Consider the following 18,606-nt stretch of genomic DNA (forward strand, 5'->3'; position numbering starts at 1 on the left):
TCTTTCCCTCCAAAGCAGTCCTGCTTGGCTAGTCCTGGGATGCTGACTGGCAGAAGGCGCTTGCTGCTATCACCCAACACAGAAGCAAGCAGAAGTGCACCCAGTCATCCACTAACCCATCTTTCCAAGGGGCCATGAGCACCTCCAGGGTGGGGCGTCATTCACAGCCCTCAGTGGGACTCAGGCCACGCACACCATCTGTTCTGTGATCAGAGCGCCCACAGGGAGCCCGAGAAAGCCCTGGGACTCAGCGCTTGCGGCGGGGGGGCAGCCCTGGCCACCCACCAAGGCCTCTTGTCCCTTTGTCACCTCAACAAGGCTTAGGGCTGCTCACGAAAAGCAGCCACTGAGGAAGGGCAGGGCAAGGCTGGGGCCTTGGAGTGACCCCAAGCCACTGCTCTGTCTGCTGTAGCAGCTCCCCCCACGGGCTGAGGTGTTCAGAGGGGAGGGGAGGAACCAGAAGCCATCACTTCCTGGGCAGCTGGTGCAAAGGCCCACAGTAAGGCCCAGCCAAAGTGTCCCCAGCAGCTCCTAGACGTGTCCTCCAGGGCTTTCTCTGCGCCCGAAGCTCCGTGAGCCACTAGTCTGTGTCAGGGGTCAGAAGCCAATGTGGGCCTGACTCAGGACCCAGGACATCTGGGCTCCAGGCACGGGGGCCAGCCCTTAGGAAGCCTCTGAGCTTCAGGGATGGTCTGAAGTCTGAGAGTGGCCCAAGGAGCACCTAGAGGGCCTACCTGGAGTTAAGCCCAAACCAGCCGGGCTGGGGAGGGCACCCCCTTCCCAGAGGCCTAGGGCTTCCCCAAACCGGTCTGGGATTGCGAGTCCTTGGGGGGCTTGGGGAAGCCGCAGCAGGGTGCCCGGACCAGGTCTCCACCCAGAGGAGCTGGCCTCCCCGCACCCAGCACTAGGGAGAGCCCCACCCTGGAGCCAGGGCAGGCAGTGGGGTGTGGCGCGCAGGGGGGGGGAGCAGGGTGTGGGAGCAGCTCACCGTGACCGTGACTGTCGCGTGCCCGTGCCCACAGAGCTGAAGCCAGGCCGCTCTGCTGGCTGGGATCGGAGGGCTCTGCCCCAGAGCTGCCGAGTGAGCACACAACCCAAAGGTTCCCAGATCCAAAAGTGAAACCTCGGCCGGCCTGGAGCAGCCACAGCCCGGAAACACCCCCTGTGAGCCCGCCCCGCAGCCCGGCAGGGGTGGGGGAGGGTCAGGGTGCGCCAGCTCGTGCTCCACCCGCTGCTGCCTCCAACTGCTGGGCACCATTCTTCAGTCCTTCTCTCTGGAAACTCTGGGCCACGGCAAAGGGTCTGAAGAGACATTTCCTCAAAGAAAACGTATTGCTACAAATGGCCAACAAGCGCACAAAAAGATGCTCACACTGTTAGCTGTCAGGGAACCACAAATCAAGCCACAGTAAGATGCTCCTTCACACCCCACAGATAACTGTATAGAAGAGAAGTAACGAGTGTTGGGGAAGATGGGGGGAAATTGGAGCCTCACACACTACCGGGAATGTAAATGGATGCAGCCGCGGCCGTGCAAAACAGTCTGGCCCTTCGTCAAAAAGTTAAACAGAGAATTACCATTAGATCTCATTCATTGCACTGCTAGGTGTGTATTCAAGAGAAGTGAAAACATACGTTCACGCAAAAACCTGCACATGGATGTTCCCACAACATTATTGTTAGCAGCCAACACGCAGAAGCGCCGCAAATGTCCGTCGCACAGACAACGTGGTCAGTGCGTACGATGGAAGACGCATGACGGTGTGGTGCTCAGTCACACAAAGGAATGAAGTTGTGACTCACGGCACAATGTAGATGGACCTCAAAACATTATGCCAAGTGAAAGAGGGCAGGCATGAAAGACAATATCTCGCGTGATTCATGTATGCAAATTGTTTAGAACAGGCAAATCCGTAGGGACAGAAAGCAGATTAGTAGTTGCCAGGTGCTGGGGGGCGGGCATGGGGAGTGACACAGCCTCTTTTGGGGAGATGGAAATGTTCTCAAGTCGATTGTGGTGATGATTGCACAGCTCTGAATATGCTAAAAGCCCCAGAGTTTCACACTTTTAGTGGGTGAATTGTATGGTATGTGAATTATATCTCAATAAAGCTGTTACTTTGAAAAGCTGAAGCCAGGTAACAACACCCAGGCCTGTCTCAGGTTCTCAACACCCTTACTCTCCTGGGCTGCTTGCGGATCATGTCCAGTGCAAGGCAGCCAGGAGCCCCGTGCTCCCTTTTCTCCACCGCTCCACCGCCACATCCTGCCTCTGGGCCCCGTGACACTCTGGAGCCCGCACCAGGGCCCCTGCCAGTTGGCTGGCCTGAGACTCACCCCGCAGGCTCCGCCACATGCATTAATTTGAGCCATGAGTGTTTATCAGCACCTGGTGCCATGTGCTCCTGCAGATGAGGGCCCCTCCAGGTAGAGCCGCTGGCAGCGGCCCCGATGCCAGTGCAGGGAAAGTGACTTCCTGGGGGGGGTGTCTTGGAATGTGGCAGTGACCCGGGGCTGAATGAAGCGTGGACAGGGCATTGCTGCAGCAACTCCTCGTTCACACGTTCAGTTCTTTGGCAATAACCTAAACAAGAGGCACTGGGCTTGGTGAGTGGTTGTGTCACTAGGCTCCTGAGGGCAGAGTCAGCCTGAGATGACAGGAAGTGAGTCCACTGGGGAGAAAAAGCAGAAGGAAGGTGGGCGGGGCTGGCCCTGCACCCCCTCCCCCTACCCCGTTTGGAGGCCTGGGGAGCACCCGGACATCTCCAGGGCCAGGAAGTCTGGGGCAACCTCCCATCTTCCTCACAGCCACTCTGTGATATGGGGGTGGGTGAGGCCTCCCTGGGCAACGTCTGGGCAGACCCTGGGGGTCCAGAGCCAGCTAGGACACCGCGCCCTGGGGGGAGAACCGTGACCAGGGGTGGGAGCCTGGGAGGGGGCCTGGGGCTGTGTGCGGGGAAGGGCTAGCACCTCTGGGAGAGCTCTAAGAGGAAGCTCACCGCAACCCGATGCCTCCGCCCACCCGGCGTGGGGCAAGGCCGGCCAGGCACTTCTGGGAACTGGGCAGTGGAGGCCACACAGCCTCTGCCCTGGAAGGGCCGAGCCCCTGGGAGGAACAAGGACAGGAGATAACCAGGACAGCCCTTCGGAGGCAGCGGTTGGGATACCTCAGAGGACATGGGAGAGTGGGCTTAGGAAGAGGAGGCCTGAGGGCGTCCAGGCAGGGCCTCCAGGCAGGGACAGTGGAGGCCAGGACCGCGTGAGACGGGGCTAGGGGGTAGTCGGCCCGAGGAACCCACCCAGCCCCGGCCATCGGGCATCAGGGACGGCCAGGGTCCAGGGAGGGGTAGGGGGAGCTGTGGGCCTCGGGCTCATCTGGGTCCGCCATGTGGGTGGTGCAGCCCAGGGGGCTGGCTCCACCCTGTGCCCGCCTCCCAGTGACACTTTGGGGGTTCCCAGGGTGCCGGAAGTCGGCGCCCAGGATGTCGGCAGCCGCGGCCCGCGCCGCCGCGCCCCCAGGAGCCCGCGCGGGCAAGAGGCGCCCCGGAGGGCCCCGTGTGCCCGAGGCCGCTCGGCCAGGAGCGAACGAACGCGGAGCGAGAGGCCGAGAGGGTGCCAGACGCACTGAAGTCCCAGGAGTCCTTTCCTTTGGGAGTTGAGTCCCCGCGGGGCTTCCCTCCCGTTCGCCGCCCCCGCCCCCCTTGCTGGCCCGGACCCTCGGCGGCGGCTCGGACCGCCGGTCAGCAGGGCCTGTCCAGCAGGCGCTCAATCAACGCTCGGCGGATCGCTGGGCGACGGGGCGGCCCCAGAGCAGGGCGGTCTCGGATCCAGGGGCGCCCCAGGAGTCAGGAGGGGCGTAGGCCGCAGGAAGGGGCGGCAGAACTGGCGGGGGGAGGCAGGCGGGGAAACTACTCCCCGCAGGTCGGGATCAGCGGAGGCTCACGGTGCGTCCTGGGGGCCGGCGCGGGTGACTAGCGGTTCCCTTCGCCCACGCCCCGCCTCCAGCCGCCCCTCCCCCGCGCGGCCCTCCTGTCTTGTTTCCTTTTGGTCCTCGGTCCGGAGGCCTGCGGCATCCTGCCTGGCTCCCGGCACTTTCTGCTGCCAGGGGTCGGGGGAGCGGCTCAGAGCCCTGCCCCACTCCAACTGGTCCTCTGCAGAGGGAAGCGGCCCTATGGCTCTTGTTTCCGACGCTCTGAGCCTCAGTTCACTTTGCCCCAGCTGCAGGGGGTTCTTACTGCTGGGATCCAGGCATTGCTGGGCTGCGGGTGGTGGTGTCTCTTCCACCTAGTGAGGTTTGCCCAGTACTAGGGCATGTGGGAAATTGTGGTGGTGAGATTCACACCATCCATCCACCGTGGCCCCTGAGAGCCTCGTGGAAATGCTGCCATCTAGGAAACAGTAGATTAATCAACTTTTCTCCCAAAAGGATCTGGTTTTGAGGCTCGTGCTTTGCCATGAGGGTGGAGGGTCAAGTGGGGGACTGAAGGCTGGGATGAAGGAGGGGCCCACAGAGCCCTCAATGGCAGTTCTCTCCTACACTCACTTCCTGCCTCTCTCCCTCTGGAATAAAAGGCAAGGAGGTATCCATGGGGTAGCGGTCCCAGCCGGCCAACCACCTGTTCCCACGCGAGGGCCCGGTGAGTCAGGGTGCCTGACTCCCATTGCATGCAGACCTCCTGGAGGGAAGGAGATGGCAGGAGGGGGACATTCCCCAAGGGAGGTGCAGGCTGGGTTGGTGGAGGGGGGATGCAGATACTTTTGCAGGCCATAGAACCAGGAGACAGGTAACAAGCTCAGGAAGGATTTGACATTTTGTGCTCGTGCCCTGGTAAAAGTGCATTCAGTACAGCTGCGTTGCTTTCCTACTCTCCCACCCCCTTCAGAGAGGCTGGTGCCTGGGGTAGCCTTATGTGGTGGGGCTGGAGAGAAGGGGGCTGTGCAAGGCCAAAGGCAGATGTGGGTGGGGGGGCCGGGGGAACAGCTTGCGGCTCGGGAAGGCTGCTTGGGCTATAGGGCGGTGAAAGGAGCAGGAAGCTGGGTGCGGGAGAAGGGAGGAGAGGTGGGAGACAACCCCCCCGTGAGGGCGGAGGGAGAATCCATGGGAATGGCCTTCCGGCAACTGGTGCGTCTGTTCCTCAGCACTTGTTTGCTGAATGCCAGGAATGGAGTCCTGTTTACGGCCCCAGACCTGCACCTGGGCAGCCCTATGGGCAGGTCCACTGCGGGGAAGAGAGAAGGTTGGCAGAGAAGAGATCGCTCGGAGAGTGGGCAGCCAGCAAGAAGAGGCCACTGGAGGACAGAGGTGGCCAGGAAGCAGTTGGCCCAGGACACGCAGGAGTCTGGGGAGGGTGAGGCTACCCTGTGATTTGGGATGGGAGATTGACCCCCTTTGTGTCGGTCTCCTCGTCCTTAAGTTGGAAACGACAGGGTTGTTGTGAAGACTCAATGCATTAATGTGTGTTAACACTAGAATGGGGCCTAGGGACTTTCTTGCTGGTCCACTGGTTAAGAATCTGCCTTCCAATGCAGGGGACGCGGGTTCGATCCCTGGTCAGGGAACTAAGATCCCACATGCCGCCGCCCAACTAAACCCACGTGCTGCAACTAGAGACAAGCCTGCAACAAAGAGCCTGCGCAGCCAAAATAAATAAATAAGTAAACAAACAAACACAGACCTGTGCTTTAAAAAAAAAAGGGGGGGGGCCTGGCACACTGTAATGGGCTATAAACATGCTCGATATTTTTGTTCCATGTAAAGAACTCAGCACCTGACTTTAAAATTTTTAATTTTTACTGACGTCTACTTGATTTACAATGTTCTATTAGTTTTTGGTATACAGCAAAGTGATTCAGTTATACATGCATATGTATTTTCATGTTCCTTCCCATTATGGTTTCTTACAGGACACTGAATACAGTTCCCTGTGCTATACAGTAAGATCTTGTTATCTATTTTATATATAGTAATTTGTATCCGCTAACCCCAAACTCCTAACTTATCCCTCCCCATCCCTTTCCCCCCAGCACCTGATATTTTTGTTCATAAGGCCTTGCACATGTTTCATTACCTCTTTTGGGGGGATTCTGAAAAGTGAAATTCCTCAAACGGTATTCAGGGTCTTGGCACGTGTTGCAAATTGCCCTTCAGAAAGGCTGTGCCAACATCCAAAAAGTGAATAGTGAAGTCTCTTGCCCTCACCCCCAAACACTGAAGGCAGACTGTTTTAATCTTTGCCAGCTTGATGGACGTCAAAGAGTTTTAAGTGTAACTGTCAAGGTCAGTTTTAAGGAGTTAATCGTGACAGCACTTACATCCCACTTACAGTTTCACAACTCCAGGAGACAAACCCACAAACCTTGCCTCCTCTCAGCAAGTGGCTGGGCTCTCCGCTCCACCACCCCAGGACTGAAGTCCAGGAGCAGAGAGCTTGTCGGGCACAGAAGACAAGTTCAGTGCTAGACCCATGAATCCGTCAGTTTGTGCTAATAAATCACCCCAAAACCTAGTAACACAAACATCTACTGGTTTGCTCATAATTATGTGAGGTGCCCTAAATTATGACATTTAGGCTCATCTCTGCTCCACATGGTATCACCTGGGTTCATCGATTTTGTGGCTAGCTGGCAACCACTGGCCTCATGTGTATGGCAGATGGCTGGCTGTCAAGAGGGTCAGCGGTATTAACTAGGCATGTGTTGTCCATCCTCCATCAGGCCAGCCCTGGCTCATTCATAAGGTGATGGCTGCAGGATTCTCAAGAGAAGCAAGACAGGTCAAGTCCAAAGAAGTGCTTTTCAAGATCCCTGGTGGGAAATTCCCTCATTCCACGAGAACTCCCCTACCCTGCCCTCGGAGTTCGGCCAAGGCCTAAGGGTCTTACACAGTGTTCAGCTGGTGGGGCACGACCTGTGGCTCACCCCATCTCACAGCCTGAGTGCAGGGGCCATTCTATTGTCTGGTCTTCCTAGCCTGGGGCCACCTCCACCAAAGAAATCCCAGGGTGCCCACTGCTGTATGTTGAGTGGAGTGACACTGACTCCCTAAGGTGCGTTCAGGTGCTGAGCTAAGAGGCTGTGGGCTGCATCCTCACCTGCAGGAGACAGAGCACGTGACCCCTTGAATCACTGGTGGCATATGTTTTACCTCTACATATGTTATAAACCCACAATACGTTTTTTTTTTTTTTTTTTTTTTTTTTAAATTTACTTATTTATTTTTGCCGTGTTTCTGTGTGAGGGCTTTTTCTAGGTGCGGCGAGCGGGGGCCACTCTTCATCGCAGTGCGCTGGCCTCTCACTGTTGCGGCCTCTCCCGTTGTGGAGCACAGGCTCCAGACACGCAGGCTCAGCGGCCATGGCTCACGGGCCCAGCCGCTCCGTGGCATGTGGGATCCTCCCAGACCAGGGGTCGAACCCGTGTCCCCTGAGCTGGCAGGCGGACCCTCAACCACTGCGCCACCAGGGAAGCCCCCACAATACGTTTTTATTATTTTTGCTGTATCTATTTGTCTTTTAGAGAAAATAAGAAATGAGAATTAAAAAAGAATTACTAACATATTTCCCGTTTCCTGTCCTCTTTCTTCATGTAGATCTGTCTCCATATTGTATCATTTCCCTTCAGCTCGAAGAATTTCCTTTAACATTTCCTATTTTTCAGGTCTGTGCAGACACATTCTGTCCACTTTTTCTTTTATTGTGGTAAATAATATGCAAATTGTTATATAATCATTTTAAAGTGTCCAATTCAGTGGCATTAAGTACCTTCACAATGTTGTGCAACCATCACCACTGCTTGTTTCCAAAACTTTTTCATCGCTCCAAACATAGACTCTCTACCCAAAAAGCATTAATTCCCCATTCCTCCTCCCCTCAGCCCTTGGTAACCTCTGCTCTACTTTCTGTCTCTATAAATTTCCCTATTCTAGCTATGTCATGTAAGTGGAATTTTGCCGTATTTGTCCTTTTGTGACTGGCTCACTTCATTTAGCGTAATGTTTCTGAGGTTCATTATGCTGTAGCATGGATCAGTACTACATTCCTTTTCGAGGCTAAATCCTGTTCCATTGTACGGATATACACTGTTTATCCATCCATCCTCATGGACACTTGGGCTATTTCCACCTTTTGGTTATTGCGAATAATGCTCCGTCCAACACCGGCACACATGTTTGAGTCCCTGTTCTCACTTCTTCAGGGTATATACCCTGAAGTGGAAGTGCCGGGACAAACCCTAATTCTGTTTTTAACTTTCTGAGGAAACACCAGACTGTTTTCCACAGCGGCCATACCATTTTACACGCCCCAGCTCTACAGAGGGATTTACACACCTGGTTTTATACTTGTTTCCACGGATACACCAGAATCTTTCATGTTTTCAGAGGTTTAACACGTCTCTGTCGGGCCTCTTCGATCTTGGACGTTTCTTCTCCTGTCCTGGCCCGCGCAACAATAGAGTCTGTTGGGCCCTCATCCCACCAGGTCGCCGTTGGGGTGGGGTCTGAGGTTCGGCTCTCGCCCAGTCCCGCAAGGAACGAGAGTTCTTGGCGGAGCACCCGGCCAGAGCGCTACAGGGCGGCGACCACCTGCCGCAGTGGCCCCTCCACACGAGCGGTGAGTCCACTTGCCGGCGCTCCGTAGTGACGTTCCACCACCACCACCCCGCTCTGCGCATGCGTGACCCCGCCTCTCCAGCCATTGCCAGGGCGACGGCGCATCTCTTCTGCTCCCCCTCCCTGCGGCCCGGCAGTCGCCCAGGCCTCGCCTCAGTGCGCAGTCTCGGCACCTCCCCGCGCTCCGCCCAGCCCGCAGGGAAACGGTCGCGCGGCGATGACGTCGCGGGGGCCTGGCCGGGCGTCGCGGACTCTGGAGATGGAGGAAAAGGAGCAGTTGCGGCGGCAGATCCGTCTCCTGCAGGGTGGGTTGGGTCAGGTCGGGTCGGGCCCGGGTCGCGCGTCCCTTTCTTCCCCTTCACTTCACAGCGGGCCCCTGCCCGCCTTCCCTAAGGGGGTGGCTTTCAGCCCGCGGTCTCGGCGGCTAGGTCCGGTCGGGTGGGGAGGTAAGTGGGGTCGGGCTGGGTCTAGGAGACCCGGAGGGGCGTCCCGACTGGCCTGGGTCACCTCCAGCTCGGGTTTCGACGGAGGGTGCGAGCGTTTCCGGCGCTGCCGCTGGTGGCGGCGGTGCGGTCGCTTAGTAACCGGCGGGCGGGAGGGGGGGCCCCCCCCCCCCCCCCCGCTTCCCCTTTGTTCCCCGACTCACCACTTTTCCCAGTACTCCTCCTGCTCTGAAACACACTTCTGCAGCCAGTCTTTTCAGTAATGCAGGATTGACGTTTAACAGAGACAAAAATAATTCTCTTGAGTGAGCTATTTTCTGCCCAGCTTGGGGAATAATAGCTCAGGGTGACAGGCAGTCGGGGTGGGCGTGGAGAGGAGGCTGGCCACGGGCCACCCTTTGGTTTAGGGCCTTCCCCATGCCCCACACCACACTCACCCTGGAGCAGGAATTTCAGGGAGGTGGAGACCTCAGTCAGGGGCTCCAGACTACCAGCTGTCCCCCCTACCCTCCCACCTGTGGATGCCAGGTGAGGGGTGACCCCCACGCGCGGGCACGTACTCGGCGCCCCCTGGGCGCTCCCTCGCTCCCCGCTCCCGACAGTGGCAAAGCCCGCTCAGGGCCAGGTGTGTGTTTCTTCCCAGGACAGCCCGTTTTGACGCTCCTTCCGTCCGTACAGTCACACTCTCCGTGATATTCCCGGCCCAGACTCCCCAGTCTTCAGTTTCCAAACTTTTCCATTTTTAGACCTAATGTGGTTTGCTATACTTAAAAAAAAAAAAAAAAAAAATTCCCCTTGTAAAGTTATTCCCAAAAAGAGAAGACTTAAGGACTTGGAAAGTGTGTATGGGGGAGAGTTCAGGTGGGCTGAGCCCACCTTCCAGGCACTTCCTGGCCTTCCATCATATCTGCCCTGAGGTGTCACCAGGTCTGCACCTGGCTGTCTTTGGGCCTGCGGGCGGGACATATGGTGGGGGAGCGTTGTAACTGTGGGGCTTGTTGGCTGAGTTGTAACAGCTTGGGTTGTTTCAGCCGAGGCCTGTGCCCCACCTGCACGGGCACAGCTGTCCAGGGGCTTCCTTGGCAAGGCCCCGTGGCGGTCCACTGCACTGCGATTCCAGATGATTAGGCCGCTCCTCTCCTCAGGGGAGGATGGTGTGACATTCTTGTCAAGTGTGGAGTACCCAGGGGTGTCACTTACCTTACCCTCACTGTCTTGTGTGCCAGGCAGTGAGCTCATTAAGGTGCAGCCCTGCTCCCTTTCTATCTGTGGGCAAGCCAGAGGGCCTCCACGTCTCTTGAGGCATTACAGCACAGGGCCTTGCTGGTCTTTTCATACTCAGTGACACTTCTCAAAGGATTGTGCACCCAGCGTAATATTCCTGGAGGGTAGGGAATGTGCCGCAGGGATGCGTTTTAAGGATAAGCAGCTAGAAATGGGATTGAAGTAGAAATGACGGGGAAAGACTTATGCAGAAGCTTGGCCTGGGGAATGTGGGCCGGCTTTCCGTGGTTCTCACGCACTGGCAGCTGCCCCTCCTGCACTGGGACCTGACAGGATCCACTGGGGTCTGCGGGGTGCCTGGTCATCTGATGCCCCTCCAGGGAATTCTCACTGATTTTACTCACCCTCCGGTTAACGGGGCCTGTGCTCCTGTCTCCTCAGGTCTGATCGATGACTACAAAAACCTCCATGGCAATGCCTCTGCCCCAGGCACCTCCGCCGCTTCCCAGTGGCAGCCGCCCACTTTCAGCAGCGGCAGGGCCTTCGGTGCTCGCTGCCCTCGTCTGAGCCGGAGGGGCTTCCCCCCGAACCATGGGCCCGTGTGGCGCAAGAAATACTCCCTTGTGAATCGGCCCTTGGGATCCTCGGACCCACCCGGCGACTGTGCTGCACAGCCGCCCCTTGGGGCTGGGGGCAGCCAGGGTCCCGACCCCCAGCAGTACATCCTAGAGAGGCAGGTCCAGCTCAGTCCGGATCAGAACATGGTCATCAAGGTCAAACCACCGTCAAAGCCGGGCTCAGCTAGCACTGCAGGGGTCCTGCGGGGCTCCTTGGAAGAGTACGGGGATCCCCCCTGGAGCAACCACAGGCCTCAGGAAGGTGAGGGTGAGCTTCCCGGTGGGCAGCGGCAGCCCTCGAGGCCAGGAAGAGCTAAGGGGAGCTGCAGTGAGGAGGACCCCCTTCTGGTCTGCCAGAAGGAGCCTGGCAAGCCCCGGGTGGTGAAGTCGATGAGTACTGTGAGCAGCAGCCCCTCGGAGCCCCGGCGGATGGTCGGTGAGAGCGCAGTTGCGGCCAGGGCCCGCTTCCCGCCCTCCAGCCCGCCCCAGCGGGGCGGCACGGCCCTGGGCCGGAAGGTGGGCTCACACCCTGTGGCCAACTGCAGCACACAGCTCCTTGGGGACGGGAGAGCGAACGCCGGCCATGCAGATCAGTCAGCTGCCTCTGGCCTGGTGGCAGGCCCAGCTAGACCTGCTGCTGGACCCAGGCAGACCCGGGAGCCCTTGCTGCTGGTGCCCTGTCGAAGCAACAAGTTCCGGCAAAACAACTACAAGTGGGTGGCTGCCTCGGCGAAGAGTCCCCGGGCCCCTCGGAGGGCCCTCAGTCCCAGAGCAGTGGCGGAGAATGTGTGCAAGACCCCCTCTTCTGCAGCGGAACGAACGGAGAAGCCGCAGCTCAGAGCCGACCTGGACGCCAAGCCCAGGAGGTCGGCCGCAGCCTCCATGCCTGGGGCCTCCCCGAGCAAGTACAAGTGGGAGGCCTCCAGCCCCTCGGCCTCCTCGGCCCCCTCGGCCTCCTCCTTCCGTTGGCAGTCAGAGGCCGGCAGCAAGGACCACGCCTCCCAGCTCTCCCCAGTCCCATCTAGGTTCCCCCCAGGGGACAGACCAGCAGTGGGACCCAGCAGCTTGAAGCCCCTCTTCAGTGAGACCCCGCTCTCGGCCTACAAAGTGAAGAGCCGCACCAAGATCATCCGGAGGCGGGGGAGTGCTAGGTTTGTGTCCCTGCCCCGCCCCCGGGCCCTGTCTGGCCAGGCAGGCTCCGCCTTGTATGCAGAGCAGGTGGGAGGGCCCACCTGCAGGGGTGTGGGAGGCGGAGAGGAAGCACCACCCCTGACGGGGCCTGAGCGTCAGGGGCCTGAGTGCTGAGCTTTGCCTGTGGTGGTGTCACCATAGTCAGTAGGAATGAGGCCGGGGTCACTGCTGTCCCTTACAGCTGAATGACAGGGCTCAACCTGGCTGCGGGCTGGCCTGGGGCCCCGCAACCAGGCGGGGACAGGTGGAGGTGGTGGCAGCATCCCACCCTTTCTCCTGTGGGCAAGAGACCAGAGACTGCTGGGTGGTTTCTGTTCTGGGCCCACAGGTTTTGTGCCCAGGCCAGGAGCAGGGCAAGCAAACCCAGGGCGCAGTGTCTCTGTGGGAGGGGTCGCCTTTCCACTGGGGAGGAAGGCTGCCCCTTGATGGCTGGGTGACAGGGTGAGTCACTGGCTCACTGAACCCACGTCACCTTCCCCGCCCTCTGTCCTCTTGGGTCTAGAGGAGGCTCGAGGACGGTGTCATGGCCCAGTGCTCCTTCTGGGGTCAGGGACTTAATTGTGGTGGCTGCCAGTGGCAAGGGCAGAGGGCCTGCCTCTGCCGTCAGACGTGGTGACACTCGCTGACCTCCCAGCAAGTCCCACTTCAGAGGTCCTTCCTGCTGTCTGACCTGGTCTTGGGCCCTGCTCTCCCCGATCGGTGCTGTCTTGGGTTCCTCGGGCTCCCTGCCCTCCTCACTTTTTCTGAACAGCGGCCTCTGTTTCCGCCAGTGTGGTGAGGGGGTCACGAGGCTGGTGGCAGCGCCTCCTCCGTACAAGGCCTGCCTGCTTTGCTTCTCCCCCAGCTCCAGGTGGGGGCTCATCTTGCCTGGGGAGGTGCAGGAGGTGCTTGTGGAGCACTGGGTGGGGGTCGAGGGCTGCTCTGCTGCGCTCTCCGCCTGCCTTGGCTCTGGGATCCCCCAGGGTTGTGGCTGCGAGCCTGGGGGGGGGGCGGGGGGGGGGGGTCTCCCCCCACAGAGCAATTCTGCTTTAATCCATGTTAAATCTTGACCTTCCATGACTTCGAACAAAGGGCTGAACCAAACTACTCTTCTAGACCAGAGATTCTGATCAAGGTGGTCTTGATCCCCTCAGGGGACATCTGGCATTGTCTGGAGACATTTTCAATGGTAACAACTAGAGGCAGGGGTGCTATTGGCACCCAGGGGGATGGGCGGGGAGCAGCCTTCTGACGGCTGCTGAGGTTGGTTACCTCCCGGGGCTGAGTGCATGTTGCTGGGATCTGGGCGGGCTGGGGTGGGGAGGTGAGCCACTGGCTGGGGGAGCCTGTTAGGAGCTGTGGGCTCTTTGTCTCCGCAGCCTCCCCGGGGAGAAGAGCAGCGCCCCACCTGCTGCCACGGCCAAGAGCCAGTTCAGCCTGCGGCGGAGGCAGGCCCTCCGGGCGAAGAGCAGCCCTGTGCTGCTGAAGAAGACGCCCGGCAAGGGCCCGATGCAGCTCAGCAGGCACCGGCTGTGCTGCCTGCCTCCTGGCCGGGCCCACCTCCCCACCAAGGAAGGTATGACCGGGAGGAGGGGCTCCCTGGGCCTGTGCTGGCTCTGCTCCCCGTCGGGACCCACCTTCGCCGTCCACCTTGCGTTGTGGGGCCCTGGCCCAGGAGCGCTCAGCCCGGCGGGCAGTGGGTGGCCTGGGCTGGTGAGCGGAGAAGCGGGGCGCCGCGCCCTGCGCTCTGGGTCGGGGAGGTGCTGCCAGGCAGGCGTGTGGTGGTCTTTTCAGCGCATCCCTCCGTGTATGTGCAGCCGAGTGCCCCTTGGCAGGAGGAGCGGGAAGGTAGATGAGAGGGTGGCAGCCACGCAGCCCTGAAGGGGGAGGAGACGTGGCTTGTGCCGCCCAGGGCCTCTCCCTCCTTTCCTCGCTGCCTGGGCCGCAGGTCTACCCCTCCCCTCCCTGCTGGCTGCTGCCTTTGCTTCGGGAAGCCTGAGCTGGCCTGGGAGGGGTCGGCTTTGCCCTCTTAATGAGTCCCTGGAGTCCAGCAACAGAATGGGGAGCGCTGTGGGCGTGGCCCCCGCAGGAGGCTAGCTCCCCACTGCCGCGATGGCAGTGCTCTGGGGAGGCTGCAGAGCCAGGCTTCATCTGGGTGCCTGGTCCTGAGGTGGCCCCTCTGAGTGGCGGGGTGAACGTGTGGCAGCGGCTTCTAGACTGAGCCATGTGAGATCTGGAGGTGACGGGGTTTGGGGCCGGGCAGGCTCGGCGCTGGGTGCTCCAGCCGGGGCCTTGTGCTCTAACAACTGTGCTACGCTTGGTGCTTGGGGAACCCAGCTGAGGGCGTGGTCCTTGGCCTGGCCAGGAGGCTTTGAAGAAGGCTTCTGGAGGAGCTGGTGCCTGGGCTGTGCTGAGCATCTGCGCGGAGCCAGCCGTGGGAGGGTGGGCCGTGGGGTCCCAGGCAGAGGGTCGAGCGGGGCGGCGAGAGGGCTGTGGGGAAGTGAGGCTGGAGGGTGCCGGCCTCCCACCCACTCTCCTTTGGCCGTATCCCGTGTGCCATGGCAAGTGTGGATTTCATGCCAGGTGACAGAGCAGAGGGAGCCCCGTTAGCGGCTCCTGGTTGCTGCGAGGTGGCTGGATTGGGGGGTGGGCCTTGGCTGCAGGACTGGCTGGGAGTGAAGAGGTTGAAGGTGACCAGCGGTCAGGCTGCCGCGGGTTGACTGGAGAGGACGAGTTGAGGATCCCCCTCGCTTCGAGAGACTGATGGCGGGGGGGCCCCCAGAGAGCTTGAGGACAGGTGGGGGTCAGGTGACCTCTTGGGGCAGCTGGGAGAGAGGCCAGGAGGTGGTGTCTGTGGACATCTGGGCCTCTGTGGGGACTCATGGCCCCTGTTGAGATCCTCTCTGTCACGGCGTTGTCTTAGCCGGCTGAGATGTCGGGTGTGCAGAGAAGTTGCAGACAGATCTGTCCCCACAGATGAGGCGTCACGTGGGATGGCAGCGTGCAGGCCGTGATGGTGCTCAGGGCCGGCTGTGAGAGGTGGGCGGTCCAGGAGACCCAAGGCAGGAGTGGTCCCTCTTGCCCTCTGGTGCCTGCATTCGAGCTGGCCAGCTGCTGAGACATTCCCATCGTGACTTGCCACTAGCAGGGTGTCGGGGTGACAGAGAGGGGGTGGCCAGGTAGGGCCCCTCGTGGAGGCAGTATTTCAGCGAGGCTTGACTGACGGACGTGGTTGGAGGTGGCTTGGGGGAGGAGGGTCCCAGCCGGGGCAGCGTGCTGGAAGGCCCTAAGGCCCTGTCCTGCCTTCTTGGGCCCTTCCTGACAGCAGAGCTCTTGGGGGATCCGGTGGGCATCTCCTGGGCATCGGGCCCCCTTGCTGGGCCTGGAAGCAGGTGTGTGTGGAGCACCTGCTGGGCAGGTGTTGAGTGTGGCATGGTCGTGGCAGACAGGGCCCTGGGCCTCTTGGCGCCCTTCCTGCCACCCAGGGGTGCTGAGTCCTGATGCAGGTACGCGCACTGGCCTTGACTCTGTCCCTGCCAGGCCTGTGCTGCCCCTGCCCCCAAGGAGCCTGGCCTGGGGGTCGACAGGCCCAAGGCAGGCTGCTGCTGGCCTGTGCAGTGGGCACCCCAGGGAAGGAGCACCACGCGGTCGAGGAGGTCCTCCTGTCTCGTGGGCTGGGGACCCACGGACCGAGGGGCCCTCTGCGGACGGGTGGGCAGCAGTAGCATCGGGAACTCTCCTCGCAGAGCCAAGCTTTCCCACCAGCCGACCAGGTGGTCCTGGGAGCCCTCTCTCCCGGCTCCAGGCCGGAGGGCTCTGGTGCGGCTTGAGGGCTGGGGTGAGGGCTGCCCCAGGCACGGGAACAGCCTGGCAGCAGCCTTGCTGCAGGAACCAATGGCCAAGGGGCGGCCGGGGAGCTGGAGAGCTGGGTAGGGGCCTGTGGGCAGCGTCCCAGGGCCATGGGCCAGAGATGTTCTGGGATGCTCACCCGGTCGCGGGGTGGACAGAGGGGTGAGGGGCTGGCGGGGGCACAGACGCTGGGCCTGCAGATTCGGTAACCAGGCCAGGTGGGAGAGGAGGTGGCGTGTGTCGTCCCTGGAGCTGCACCTGCACTTGTGAATAGCCTGGCCCCTTTGTAGGCCTAGAGCAGAGTTGGGTGCAGGCTGGGGACGGTGGCGGCTGCCACATGGTACTCGGTGGGAGGGGGAGAAAGGCTGAGGGCACCTCTGGGTGTGGGGCTGTCAGGTGGGGACTGCGGTGCCTGCCAAGGGGGCTGCCGCAGTCCCTGCCTTCACGCTCCTCTCCACTAGGAGGCAGATGAATCAGCTCATAGTTATAGACAGTGTGATAACCACTCACAGAATGCCCTGCGGGAGAGGTGGAGGCAGAGGAGGGGAGAGGGTCCTGTTGGGGGAAGGGCTTGCAGAAGGCTTCCCCTCACTCAGCCCCTTGTCCATCCCCCCATGCCTCCTCTGTCCTCCACCCCCTCATCCCCTCCCCATCTCCTGCACGTCTGTGCAGGGCAGTGTGCTGTCTCCTGGGGTGTGTGTGTGCTGGGGCTGTGCTGCGTTGCTGGACATAAACGGCTCCTCGGGTGCTTGTAAACAGACTGAAAAGTTGCTTTCAGGGGGAATTCCTTGTCGGTCAAGTGATTAGGACTCAGCGCTTCCACTGCTGGGGGCCCGGCTTCAGCCCCTGGTCGGGGAACTAAGATCCCACAGGCTGCACAGAGTGGCCAAAAAAAAAGAAAAGAAAAGTTGCTTTCAGGTGGCAGAAGCACTCTGAGGAAAAGGAGACAGGCAGCAGTGTTGCGGGGAGCTCCGGGGAGGGTGGGCGGCGGGGACGTCTCTGAGGAGTGACATCTGAACCGAGACCTGCGTGAGGAGAGGGGCGCGTGGGCACACCTCTCAGCCGAAGTCACAGGTAGGCTGAGCTTTGCCTGTTCCAGGAACAGAGACTGGTCCTGGGTGGCCGGTGTCCTGGAGGGTGGGAGGGGCCGAGGCCAGAGGGCAGGCAGGACCAGGGATGGGAAATGGTGCTAGGCCACAGCAGGGAAAAGGGGGTTCTGTTGGGAAGCCCCTGAGGGACAGTGGAGGCACCTGGGCCTGCATGGGTGTGCTCAGGGACACAAGGCGGCTGCGTCGGGGCCGCAGGAATGTCCAGCGGTCCCGGAGGGGCAGCAGCCAGGATGAGACTGCGGGTGAGGCAACTGAACTCCAGGCCGAGGGGTGAGGTCCTCATCCTCGGGACTTGACGGCAGGGAGCTCACTGGAGAGGCTTGCGCTGGCGGAGGCGAGTGTGCTGGGCAGGCGTCGTGAGGCCAGGACAGGTGGAGGTCATTTCCCTGGGCTGACGGCTCCCCCAGCCTCCTCCTCTCGAAAGGCCTGCCCGGCTCCCCACTTCCCAGCTCTGCCTGCCTGCCCGCCCTTGGTGGGCCTGAGCAGCTGTGTGTGTGTGTGCGCGTGCGTGCGTGCGTGCGTGCGCGGGGCGTGCTGTCTCGTCTCTTGGAAAGTGCTGACCCCACCTATGGGCCACTGGCAGGGCCTCCCTGGGAATGGGGGCAGAGGCTGTCTCTGCGTCTACTTGCTTCGAGGCTTCTCTGCCCTGTTTCCCACACAGACTTTTAGTGCCAGATGCAGCCCTCCGCTTGGAGCTGTGTCAGACCTGACCCCTTTGGGACGCCCTCACTTGCTGAGGCCGGGAGGGCTGAGGAGGGGGAGAGGGAGAGGTGGGCTTCCCCGCCTGGGGTCCCCACTTCAGGCCGGCTGTGCAGCCCGGTGGCCAGCAGAGGGCGCACTTGCCCCTCTTATTCTTCATCCATCTTTTTCTGGTAATTGATTGCCTAATTTCCTCTTTACGTGAAAGAAAGCAGATATCGAGTAGTTTGCAGCAATAACCTGCTAATGCCGGGCCAGTATCGAAACTCCCCTGTTCATTTCAAGTGGCAGATAAAACACTAATACATAATTATCCTTGCAAATTGGATTGTTTTAAATAACCAAAAGGCTATGGCCAGGAGAAAGCGATCCCATCTCCCTTGAGTTACTATTGCAGTGTAATTGCCGCGTTCAATCAATTTCCCTGGCATTAGAAATTCCATCACAATCAACATTACGCTTTATTCATTGTGATGGCTAAGAGCCGGGCCATTTCTCCTCTTTTTCTTAACTGGCCAGATTAATCAGGGAATAGATTTAAACATTTCCCCGTTCGAAAGAGGTCAGCCCTGCCACTGTATTGCTCAGCAGATAAGGGGGCTAATAAAAAGAAAATTCAATTACTAATGGTCACCAGGAACAGAGTATATAAAACCTGGCAATCGCCGGTTCAGGGGAAGGGAGAATCCATTTTCTCGGGACAAGGTGCGCTCATTTTTTATTTTGGCTCGTATTATCAGCAGTTTAGTTTGAGGGCGCGTAAACAGGAGGAAACAGTTAGGGAATAATGAGCCCGAGGTGTACAGTGCCGCTGGATATATGCTGCGCACAGTTTATTTGGCACAGCAGATAATCGCTTTAATTGAATTCGAAACTGCGTGTTCAGC

The 18,606-nt window shown here is 59.8% G+C and overlaps 1 protein-coding gene across 1 annotated transcript in view; it reads left to right on the forward strand.

The window, feature by feature from the left end:
• Positions 1-8,867: 8,867 nt before the first annotated feature.
• Positions 8,868-18,606, forward strand: part of ZC3H3 (zinc finger CCCH-type containing 3) — an 88,331-nt gene continuing 78,592 nt past the window's right edge. Inside the window, exons 1-3 of the mRNA XM_007464572.1 lie at positions 8,868-8,913; positions 10,717-12,043; positions 13,442-13,638. Coding sequence (XP_007464634.1) covers positions 8,868-8,913; positions 10,717-12,043; positions 13,442-13,638 — 1,570 coding nt within the window. The remainder of the gene's footprint in view (positions 8,914-10,716; positions 12,044-13,441; positions 13,639-18,606) is intronic.

Source organism: Lipotes vexillifer, unplaced genomic scaffold, assembly GCF_000442215.2.
Source record: "Lipotes vexillifer unplaced genomic scaffold, Lipotes_vexillifer_v1.1 scaffold394, whole genome shotgun sequence".
Lineage (NCBI taxonomy): Eukaryota > Metazoa > Chordata > Mammalia > Artiodactyla > Lipotidae > Lipotes > Lipotes vexillifer.